The 13,000-nt window shown below is 33.9% G+C and overlaps 1 protein-coding gene across 2 annotated transcripts in view; it reads right to left on the reverse strand.

Annotated features, from left to right (window-relative positions):
• Positions 1-667: 667 nt before the first annotated feature.
• Positions 668-13,000, reverse strand: part of Plod (procollagen lysyl hydroxylase) — a 339,227-nt gene continuing 326,894 nt past the window's right edge. For both annotated transcript variants that reach the window (XM_090392044.1, XM_090392043.1), the window contains one exon: positions 668-5,665. In XM_090392044.1, the coding sequence (XP_090248170.1) occupies positions 5,510-5,665 (156 nt within the window). In that variant the 3' untranslated portion in view covers positions 668-5,509. The remainder of the gene's footprint in view (positions 5,666-13,000) is intronic.

Raw genomic sequence — 13,000 nt, forward strand, 5'->3', positions numbered from 1 at the left:
CTCAAGGGATGTACAGGATATGATAGTACTACATGAAAAAAATTACATCATTATTAATTTCCTATCTACAATTTTCCTCCAAATCAGTCTGTTAATGTTGGAGTCTTGTCAAGACTCCAACATTATCAGATCTTATATTTCTATCGTCTAAGGCACTCTGTACCGTATCAATCCACCTATATCTTGGTCTTCCTCTGGGTCGTTTTGCTGCCAACCTGGCAGAGAACACTTGTTTTGCTAATCTTTCCTCGCCCATTCAGTTTAAGTGACCATACCACCTGAGATTAGCTCTGCTAATGCATTCCTGGATGCTGACAATGTCAAGTTCTTTACTAATATCCTCGTTTTTAATATGATGCCATTGATGCCATCTGTTCACGCCTATAATCTTTCTCAAGACTCTCATATCTGTGGTCTCTTATATTTACAGTCTAAAATGTTACTTCAAGTATGCAGTGCTGTTTTTATTTTTTATTGAAATATATATATTTTTAAACAGCTTAGAGATCAAATTGTGTTATAGTGATTTTGATTTAATTAAATATGCATTAATCAGGGTGTGCTATGCCTGTATTCTGAACCTTCAACTGCAAGACAACATGCCGTAGGATGACACACACACACACACACACACACAAAATAATAATAATAGAAACCAAAGTCTACATCCAAATGTAAAAATCTTTATTATTATTATTTTTTTTTAAAGTGATCTTCAAAATCTATATTACAAAGCTGGTTAATGATTATGTTGAATTCTATGAATTTCAAATTACAGTGATCTCACCAGTATCCAACCTTCCAATAACCAAACCATCAATTAACAAACCCCTGAATTAGTGTATCAACTAACTTCTGGTACAGGACCATGTAACTAACTTCTGTTGGCTAGCACTTCAAATAATCTAACCGGCAAATTGCTCTCTCACTGTGGTCAGATAGTTGAGGGTTTACTGTACCTATTTTCGCATCAATTTTTTTATTGAGAAAATACCATTTAATTTAGATGGTCCAATTTCATTTGATTAAACAAAAAAAAGAGAAAAATGATTTTTTTAAAAATATTATCTTATGTTTCAAGTGAAATTAAAACACAGTACACAATAAATTTTGGCTAAACATTTCCCATTAGACTTTTACATCAAAAGGTAAATGTGATCTAAAAACTTGGAAGTGGAGCACAAAAATTGCTTCTGAATTTTATTGCTTCGATAACAACTGTACACTTGTTTAACATTTTTTGTATGGCATCCCTGAACATTTTAAATATTAATTAAAAAACTGTCATCATAATAAAAAAAAAGCAATTAAAAATATTCAATTTCTCATGAATATTTTCAAATTATGTACATAAAACTAACTGAACAAAATTATATCATGAACACAATTGGCACTTTTACAAACAATAAAAAACGTCTAAAAAGTTATGCAAATTTTGTTTACATGTAAAATATAAATAGAATTGGTTGAATCATATTAACACAAAAATTGCATGTTGTATAAAGGTTATGCATGATTTTTGTAATATTAGAATGGGGAAGAGAATAGGTAGTGAATATTATATATATATATATATATAAATCTTGGCTATTACTGAAATGTAAAAGCCATGGTCAAAGATTAATCTCAGTGAAATCCTACTGCCTATGATATAAATTTTAGACTTCTCACTTTTTAGGTGGGGGAGGAGAAGGAAAGATGATTGGATTCTCACTCAGCATATGCACTGTTATGTTTTATCTTAAGGCCAAAAGATAAACAAATTAGGAATCATGACAGAAGAGGAGGAAAGTTTCAAGAAAGCAGATGGTGTATCAAACTGCATAAAGTGAATAAAACAGCAATGCTACAAGTACATATGTGTGCATATATTTTTAAGTAACATCAAATGCTATGTCAGAATCTGCAACACCTCTTATTTTCTCTGAAAATGCCATTATTACTGTTTTTCTACTTTACCAAAATTTAATTATAGAAAAATCAATTTTAGTATAATTTTAATCAATGCAATTTAGACAATATTTAGACAAAGTAGCTATTCAAATATATCTAATAAAAGAGAATACATTATATTCTTCTAAAACATTCCATATATTGTTTATAATACTTTTCTAAAGCTTGGTAGGTAACTTTCCATCCCTAAAAGATATTCATGTCAATATAATTTTATTATTGTTAATTTATTTTCACATTATATCCTTTAAAATGAACTCATTATATCCTTTAAAATGATTTTTTTTTTATCAAATGACATCACAAATACCAAGCTTGGATTTTAATCTTGTTATTTAGTGATACAAATAAAAAAAAAATAATAAAAAACTGATTAGCTGACTTCATCCAATAAGCATAACATTTTACAATTTCATAATTAAAAATCCATGCAGCTGAAAAATGGGTTGGAATTCAAAATAAAGTGAAAATGGTATTTCAAAGAGTAATTGGAAAAACATTCTTAGAATATAGTAATGTGATAATGAATTATTAAAATATTAACACCTGAAAAACAGAAATAGTCAAGAAGAAAACAGTTGGCAATTACCATGGAAATAAAAACTAATGTTTAAATAACCTGGTAAAAATTAATATACAGTCATAAGCTAGCAGAGCACTGAATTATATTTTTATCATCCAGAAGATCATAATATCAGAAAAAAAAAAAAAAAAAATTTCTCCTATAATCCAGATCAATTTACTATGACTCTTGTTATAATGTAAGTTTTGCTACAGATTAAACATATTAACAAATTCTGCATTTTCATCTTGTTCAAACTTCACGGTAAATTTTGCAATGAAGAATAAAGAATACGTAAAGAAGAATATAAGAAGAGTAACATACCACCAGCTAATTATAAAATGTAATCATGATTTTTCAATCAAAATAACTACAAAATTTGTGACACTAAGGCCAGGAAGACAGTACAATGTTACAAAAGTGCATAATACAAACATTTCAAAAAGCTCTGAGTAGGTATATAATTATAATTATGCAGGTGAATTATACTTATGAACATAATGCATTGTTTGAAATGCATTCATAAACTGAATTTATTTTTTTCATAAGAGAATGTCAAGGAAAGTGGGAAAGTGTCTATTATACATTCTGGTGCAAGTTATACAATGCTTCACAGCAGTATAAATGCTTTCAACAAGAGAATATAGATTTTTTTAAAGATACTTTTCTTTTCACACTTATTTTTCCATTTTTTTCAGGTAAATTCAATCATTATATTTAAATACAAAATACAGATTACAGGTCAATTTAACTAAACGTTTCTTGGCAGGTGAAATGGGTACTGTTCAGCAATGGGATGAAACATAATGCATTCTTTTTTATTAAAGCTGGGCCATTAGAATAACAGATGATTTAATAGAAAATGTACTTTTATTTTTTAATTTTTTATATGAATCCCACCTATGAAAAACTGTAAACCTATAGTAGATTTAGTACCATGATAGTGGGAAAAGGGTTAAATAATCTGGAAACTAAGATTTGAAATAAAATAAAACTGTCACCAGGAGATGAATTTGTAAATATTTATGCTTGTAATGGAAAGCGAATTCATGGCATAATGTTTGTAGAGTGGAAATGCTATCCACTCAGCAAACCAGGCCGACAAATTTGCTTAATAAGTGGAACAGGAGGGATGGGAATTTTATTCTGTAGATTCTGCATATTTCAACTTCTATTATCAGTAAGCAGGATGGTGTAAAATCACCATCCTGCTTACTGGAGACTTGAAGTGTCATGACAAAGTACCATATTTAGTCTAGAGCAGGTATCCCAGATATTGCAACTCAGTCTGCTCACAGTACTAAAATGTAGTACAGTTTATGAGTGGGATAGACATAAAAACAAACACCAGAAACATCATGACTATAAGAACATGTGTAAAATTACTGCATAAAAAGACAACTAATAAAAGATTCCCTTTAACCAAAAACTTGGAAAACTAAAGAATGATACAGTGTGTCTGTACCATATATGCTACTTCATTCAGCTAACAAAATAGTCACCAAGGAACATTTGGAAAGAACTTATTTAAAGTTATAAAAAAAAAGGAGTCATATTGAGATCATCATGAACAGTTAAGAAGTTCATTTTAAACCAGATATAGCTACACATTCAAATAAATGGCATCTGAAGAACATATGGCAGAAAGAATACAAAAAAACATACTATGAAGATGGTCAGAGTCAGTAAGTAGTAGTCTCTTTTCTAACAAACACAGATTATATATAAAAATATTCCTGCAAGAAAACATCCCTTAATATTAGATTTTAGTCCTTCAGGAAGTTTTAGTACTATTCACTTAAAATTTACAAGGAAAAATTTTGTATCTCAAAAACAAGAGCTGATAAAAATTAAGCTCATTTTGTATAACACCCAATTTCTTAATTTGTTTTAAAAATCTATCTTCTGTACTTTCAAGTTTATAACTCTTCACTGATATTTTTTAAGATTAAAAAAAATTAGGAGTGCACTTAAAAGTAATACTATAAAGTTCATTATATGCAACTAGATTTAAAATCACTGCTTAGAAAATTTTCAGTGGTCAAACAGCAACCGATAATTATCCAGTCAACAGTAAGCCCACACATTGGGATCAATTTCAACTTATGAATTTAATGGTTTTTCTGATGTTGAGCAGCAAGCCACTTTTATTAACATTCTAGAAATAAAATATATATCATAAAACTGTACCACTTTAACTTGTTGCAAGATTAAAAATTATGATTATTAACCTGAAAACAATTATTTCCATTTATTACATATATACAATATATCATAGATGGCCAAATAACATGGAGTATTTGATCTAGCTTAGTCCTATGCTGTAAAGTGATTTCATAATAAAGGTAAGAAAATTAGAAATTTAACCTATTTCTCTTATCTCTTATATTCCATATTAGACCAGTTTATAAAGCTGAAAAATATGGTAATTTTTTTATATGACACAAATCCTGGATGGTCAGCAAAAATGCATTAAGCATTCCATTGTGTGTGTGTTTATAAATAAAGGCATTTGTAAAAAAAGTTGTATTTTTAAAACTTCGATTTAAAAAAGAAAACAAAACACGTTTAATATCCTCTTGGAATGGCTATTAAAATAAATACTTGAATATCAATAAACCAAAATTAAGATTTTCAAAAAATTATTTTACATTCTAGCTGAATGATGCAAATGTTATTGATGCATTAAACTTTGATTATATCACTATTGGGAGAATATTGATTTTGTCCATTCTTTCAATAAAATTCCATCTTTATATGGTTTATAATTTTATAAAAATCTAAGCTGAATCACTTTCCCAAGAGAACATGTAACATGGCACTGGTAAAGAAAATTGTTCTTTTTCTCTTCTCCACTAGAGATGCCTTCATTTAGAATATCACATTTTATTAAGTCTGAATAAAGCTAATTCAGCTGCCAGAAAGGAACACAAATGTTGCATTCATGAATACACAAATTCAAAAACACAATTAATAAAATCATGGTGATCGCATTCATGGGTCTACAAAAGATACCATTATATAGCGAGTGCCCTTTGTAACTAAAAGGCCTTCATGGTAGTGAGTCAACCGGCCAGGATGTATTAGAGACCAGCCCAATCGCAAAGCAGTCACACTACAGTTATACCGAATAAAACGACAGCCACCACCCTATAAAAACAATAAATGACATACATTATTATGTAAATGATTTGTTTTTAAAATTTTGAATTAAATATTTATATGCTAAATGCAAATACATGATAAACAATAACATTGAATCTAACTTGTGGGAAGGCACTTTACGTGATTTACACTACTATACTGACTATCACATCTCTACATCTAACTCCATCTACCATATTAACTGTTAATTGCTTGTGATTTGCCAGTGTGCAGGATAAAAAACTCTGCTATTTCTGTATGAGGTTAGCTAACTCACCTTTAACTGAAAAGTCCATATAAAGATATCTCATTATGATAAGAATCTAGCTCAGGTCTTTTCCAAATTATTATTAGTAGATTGGTATCTTATGGAGTTGTAACACTCAGCGAGAGTTCCAAGCTGACCTTTATAAACACAACACTTATCATACCTCTCCTTAAACTCATTCACTGTCAGGGCACTCATAATTAATTCTGGAAATCCATTCTACTCACTCATCACTGTACATAAAAAAAAAAATCTAGTCTGCAACCCTTACTAACAACACTCTTATACAATTCACGGGGTGATCTCTAGTTCTCTATTTGTCATGTAATGAAATTTTTCTTTCTGTCAATTTTATAGACTACCTTATTTATAAGTTATTAAAGGGGTGGGGGTCTATAAGTTTGACACAAAGGAAATTTTTCAATGCATGACAAATAGAGAGAGAGAACCAGCGGTCACAATATATGTATTATAACCTCTAAGAACTTATGATTTGAGTTAATCTCTGCCACCTCTTGATTTCCAAGAAGCCCTGACCTTGTTGGATTGGTGACTGGCTGTCAGATAGGTACCAGAAAGTTGTACATGTGGGTGCAGCATCCCTAAAGAGAAGGTGACTAGTGATGTGCTGCAGGGGTCAGTTTTGGGACCATTGTTGTTGTTCAATTTATATATTAATCATATTGGAATAGGTTTAACTGGTGATATGCAGCTGTTTGTAGATGATGCAAAATTAGGGAGAGCAATGCAGTCAAGCAGATGTTATGGCCTTACAGGAGGACTTGAATATATTGCATGAATGAGCAGGTAAGTGGAACTATCAGTTCAATGTTGCAAAGTGTAAGGTTTTGAAATTTGGTAAGCAATGATGGGATGGAAAGTATACATTTGGTGGGGAAACTTTAAAGGAGCTAGAGGAGATGAGAGATCTGAGAGTGGTGATGGTGGACAAAGACCTGAAATTCAGGGGCCGCACTGCATAAATTTGAAGATGCCAACATCGAATAATGGCAATGATGCGAAGGACCCTGACATGCAGAAATAAAGAGGATATGATGCCATTGTATAGACTTTGATCAGGCCTCATGTGGATTATTGTGCACAGATTTGGTCACTGGGTTTTCATGGTGACAAGGATATGTTAGAAAAAATTCAGAGAAGATTCACAAAGGTGATCAGTAGTCTTTAAAATGCAGAGTACGAAGACATATTGAGAGAATGTAAATTGCAAAGTCTCGTGAATAGGAGGGAGGGGGGGATATAGTTGAGACATAAGTTAGTCAGGGGTTGTTATCAGGTTGACATGGAAGAGATTTTTCATAGAATGGGAGGGAGGAGCAGAACAAGAGTCCACCCCTGGAAACTGTCAAGGAGGGTGTAAGCAGAAGGGTGAGGAGCAGGTTCTTTACATGGAGAGTGGCTGGTGAGTAGAATGCATTGCTTGAGAGTGTTGTGAATGTAGACACATTGAATCAGTTTAAGGCATGGATGGATGAGTTTTGTGTGTGATAGTATGTACCTCCCATAAGGAGTCCATGGAGGTTGGATGTTAATAATAATAAATCTGTGCACCATAATCAAGATGCAGCCAAATCATAGTTTTATAAAGAGGGATAATAACCTTCTTGTCTTTACTTGTTAGCAGACTTTTCAATATTCAAGTAATTCTGAGCTACTTTGCAAACTTTTGCAACATGCGCTCTGAACTTCAATTCGCTGCTCACCATTAGTCCACAAGTCCCTATTCCTCACTAATATCCTTCAATCCAGTATGATCAACGTGATACACAGATGTAACTGAAGTGCATAACCATTCAATTAGTATCCTTTGCTCACAATGCCAATTTATTTAAATCACCCTGCAGGATATCTACATCACCTTTATCAATTATTGCCCTCCTAGTTTTGCATCAGCAAACAATTGAATATGGCATTCTTATATCTTTCCCTATACCATTAACACATAAATTAAAGTGTAGTGGCTCTAGTATAAAATCCTGTGACATTCCACTAGTTATCCTCATTCTTCTAGATTCTATTCCACCATACACTACTCTGTGCCTGTCTGTCAGCCACCTCACCCATCCATGCTAACAGCTTCATATCTATTCCCATCTGCTCCATCTTTTGTAATAGTTTTCCATGCAGTATTCTGTCAAATGCTTTTGCAAAGTCCAGCAGTATCATGGTGTAGCCATTTCCCTTATCTAATTCTTCTGTCACTCTCTATTATAAAACATTAGCAAATTATTACGACAGAACTTACCTTTTACAAAGTCATGTTGTCCACCACAGATTATTGAATTCCCATCCACTCACTGCTGGATTTTTCATTTAACCAAGTTTTCCAATACAGTAATCACACTCCTGAGATAATGATTAATTTGTAATTGCTACATCTGCCTTTTTTATTTTTTAAACGTTGAACTTATATATGAGAGATTGGTGGTCAACCTATAATACGTTAATGTCATGTATGAGAAGAGAATTGGGAAATGAGAAACTTGTTCACATTGGATTTGAAGGCCTGTGCATTGTATTACTTGAGAAACACATGGGAGGGAAGGCTGTTCCAGAATACAGCAGCAGCAGTAGGGATAGAGGAGGAAAAGAAACTTGTTACATGAGTATGAAGTTTGACTACAAAGGGATGTTGGGTGGTAGCTACATGTGTTTCAACGGATTTGGTAAAGAGAGGGGAAAAATGACTGATGATAGTTCTGATGAACATTTACCATGGAAATATTTATAAAAGAAATATGTTTTGGAGCCATCTTTATGTAAAGGGACTATTTTTACCTTCTTTCCACTTCCCTGGAGCCTTGAAAGAGCTGACTTAAACTGAACAATTTTATTAGTAGCACTGCTAATTCTTTTGCAAATTCATGTAGCACACAGGCCAACATGCCATCCAATCCTACTGCTGTATTCACATTGGTATTTTTCAACATGCTGAGCACCTCCTGTTCATCTACCTCAATTCTAGCAGACTGTCACATCAGCAACTCAACTATTTCTTTTGCTTTTCACCCTCAAAGATTAAAGTCATCCTTCTATAGTCATTCTTTCTCTTACTTGCTACATAACAAAACACTCTTTTGGATTTATCTTGGCTTGCTTAGATGATTTTTTCTCATAATCAGATTTGGCCTTTCTTACCATACTTTTTTGCCTCTACTTTATACTGATCACCTTTTTTTTTTTTTTTTTTTTATATTCTCTCCACACTTTTAATTTTTTGCGGTTCTTGCTTTATCCCAACTCATCCACTTAGCCTCCACTTGGATTATCCTCCTTACTTTTGGTATGCCATCTGCTACTGTTTTCTCAAATCCCTGATGACTTCTCATGCACTACTGACATTCTTTCCTTGTAGTTTATCAAGCCATGGCATTGCTCCAATATGCCTTTTTAGTGTGTCATAATTACCAGCTTTGTAGTTGAACATGAACCCTTTCTTGACAGAAAATTCCACATGTTTAGCAACCTCCCAGAACACGACTACATGGTCACTCTCCCCAGTTGGAAAGTGTCCACCTTAGTTATGGGGCACATCTTCTGATGCTATTACTAGATCCAGCACTCTCAAACCCCTGGTCCTCTCCATTACATGCTACTTCAGATAATTATCCCTTATCAACTATATAAATTCCACTTCCATCCTGCCAAGCTCTGTTTCCTCCCTCCAATAGTCTCCATAGTCAAAATTTCCCATAATAATCACTTGGCTTGCACTCGTGCCAATTTGCTGATGCATGGCATCCACATCTTCCTGTGGACCTCCTGGTCTATAGCAGCAACTAACAATATACTTTGTCCTATTGGCCTCCATCTCACATCAGATAGCCTCAAATGAACCATCTCCTCCAAACCTAAAACACTAACTTCTAATTTTGTTGGTTGAAGTTCATGTATCATCAGCTATACCCTACCTCCTGTCCTATTGCCTCTATACTTTACATACTATACCCTCTACATTCTATTTCCATAACTATATCATTTTCTGTCAACCAGGTTTCACCAATGCCTATAATTTTTTAGCCCAAGTTGAGCTGATCAATGCCAAAAGCTTCTCTCCTTTATTTTTGATACTTCTGGCATTCAGGTACATGCATTTCAACATCTCTTTGGATCCACAGTTACCCTTGTGTAATATCATTACCAACCCATTCAGATTTGAAACCTGCAAAACTGTATTCACCATCACATAATCATTTCTATATATGTACTAATTTGTCTTAAGGGTGGTTGAATCGACACTTGACTACATCTCCCCCCTCCCCGAATATCATTTTCCTGAGTTTGTACAACACTCACTTCAAATATCAAACTCAAACCATTTAAATGCAGTCCATCAGGCATATACAAGTCCTTTTGTCCATCAAATTCACTCCATACATGTATAAACTACCCACTATTCCTCCTGCACAATATTCTCATTGACTCATTAGCAATCATGGCCCTTCCAATTCAGTCCTGTCATACCAAGGCAGCAGACTCGCAACCTTTACTTTATCATTTTTTTTTTCTTGTATCAGCAACTCTTTCATATCTTCTCTTATTGCATATTTCTCACTGTTCAAATCACTCATGCCAGCCAAAACAATCAATTTTTCACTTCTTCCTTCTGTACACTAACAGCTTTCACTAATATCCTTGATCTTCACACCTGGTGAACATGCTTTTGCCACTTTCTCATTAAGTACACCTCTAAGTATCGAATCTTGAAATGATACCTTCTCCTTATTCCCAGTTTCTTGCACTTTCACACTTTTTTTCATTCACTTTTTCTTTTATTCTCCTTCTTGATGTACCATGCAACAATTGTTTCTGCAGTTGCTCTTGTTCACATTTTGTCCTGTGAAGAATGCTATTGTGTAAGTGTACTATTTCACTCCTTACTGTCACCTTATAATTCACATTACCTTCAACTACTTCTTTCATGCTCATATTTCATATAGTATTGTTCACTCCTTTACCCCATTCTCTTTAACATTTTCACTATCTTACTTTAAATCATTAATACTAGTTTGCTTCATTCTTCTGTTTTCCACATGGCTCAGATTTTTTGCACTCGCACATAAAAAATTTCCAATCCGCACTCTCTCTCTCTCTCCACTTTCCCTTTCGTACCATAAATCATTCACTCTTTGTAATAATACATAGAACAACACTAGATTATACAAAATCCCTCATGCTGAACTCAGTGAACAAGTGAACTGAACTCCTTCACATTCATCTTTCATACAATATTAATGATTATCATCCATTATTAAAAACTTGGAAATTAAAACAGGAGAATTTATTATTATTATTATTAAAACAAGACCTCATGGAGTCAAAGACTCATCTAGGAGGTCCTTTTATCTCACACACATCTCATCATACCGGGTCTTAAACACATTCAAACTCCTTGCAGACACCACACTCTCAGGCAAGGCATTCCAATCATTCACAACTCTGCACGAAAAAAACCTGCCTCTCACTCTCCTACTCACACCCTCTTTATACAGTTTCCAGGTATGACCTCTGGTTCTCCCCTGATCTCCCACTATTCTATGTAGAACTTCTCCACCACTGATCCTATAACAACCCCTCACCAACTTGTAGGTCTCTATCATATCTCCCCTCTTCCTTCTCTCCACTAGACTCTGCAAATTACATCTTTTCAATCTTTCCTCATACTCGACATTCCAGAGGTCAGAAACTACCTTAGTCAGTCGCCTTTGCACCCTTTCCAACATCTCTTCATCCTTCTGAAAACCAGGTGACCAAATCTGGGCACAATAGTCCATGTGTGGCCTAATCAAAGCCTTATACAATGGAACAAGAATCTCCCTACTTCTACATGTCAGTGTCTTCCTCATCATTCCCAGAAGTCTTTGTGTTGTCTTCACAATTTTGGCGATGTGTCCCCTAAATTTTAGATCCTTATCCACTATCACTCCCAGATCTCTTATTTCCTCTACTTCCAACAATATATTCTCACCAAGCATAAATTCTGCATCCCATCTTTGTTTTCCAAATTTTAAAACCTTACATTTTGCAACATTGAACTCGCATCCCCATTTGCTTGCCCAATCACTCAATTTATTCAAGTCTTCTTGCAAGGCCACAACATCTTCACTACTCTTTATGGTTCGTCCCAACTTTGCATCATCTGCAAACAACTGAATATCTCCATCCAAATCTTCGCCAATATCATTAATATACAAGTTAAATAGTAATGGCCCTAAAACAGATCCCTGAGGCACTCCACTAGTGACTTTCCTTTTCCTGGATATTGCACCCCCATACACAACTTGTTGATACCTATCAGATAGCCAGTCGCCAATCCAATGCACTAATCTAATATCCAACCCCATCTGCTCTAGTTTGACTGTCAACTTATCATGAGGTACTCTATCAAAAGCTTTTGCAAAATCCAAGTATATTACTGTGTATCCTTCTCCTCTGTCCAAGGAAGCAGTCACTTTATTGTAATAGGTAAGTAGATTACTAAAACACGACCTCCCTTTAGCAAATCCATGCTGTCCATCAAAGATTATACCACTGTTGTCAACCCAACTCTGGATCCTAGTTCTCACAAGCTTCTCCAACAACTTAACCACAACACCTGACACACAGATAGGCCTATAGTTTGATGCTTGAGTTCGATCACCTCCTTTATGAAGTGGCACAATCTTGCCCTCCTTCCACTCTTTAGGGACTTGACCAAGTGCAAGACTCGTATTAAAAAAATATGTCAAGGCAGGTGTCAACACTCTGGCACATTCCTTCAGAATACGCGGTGATATTTGCAAGTTAACATTACAAAAAAGTAAGAGAGAGAGTTATTTTAATATTAAAACAATTCTATTCTCCTGTAATGGTGAAATACTTAATAAAAACCATTTAATGAATACATTTTTAAAGCTTAAACAAGAAGAATTATTAAATTTAATAGCAATTTACTTTTTTGAAGCTAATTCTGATGACAGTCTGTGTTGTCTTGTGGCAATGTTCTTAATTCCATAACATTAGGGTGTCAGAAGAAAGACCATTATAGGTTTGATTCTAGTTGCTGACCACAG

The sequence above is a fragment of the Typopeltis vanoorti genome, chromosome 4 (assembly GCF_054136105.1).
Source record: "Typopeltis vanoorti isolate ZY-2024b chromosome 4, IOZ_Tvanoo_1.0, whole genome shotgun sequence".
NCBI classification, from domain to species: domain Eukaryota; kingdom Metazoa; phylum Arthropoda; class Arachnida; order Uropygi; family Thelyphonidae; genus Typopeltis; species Typopeltis vanoorti.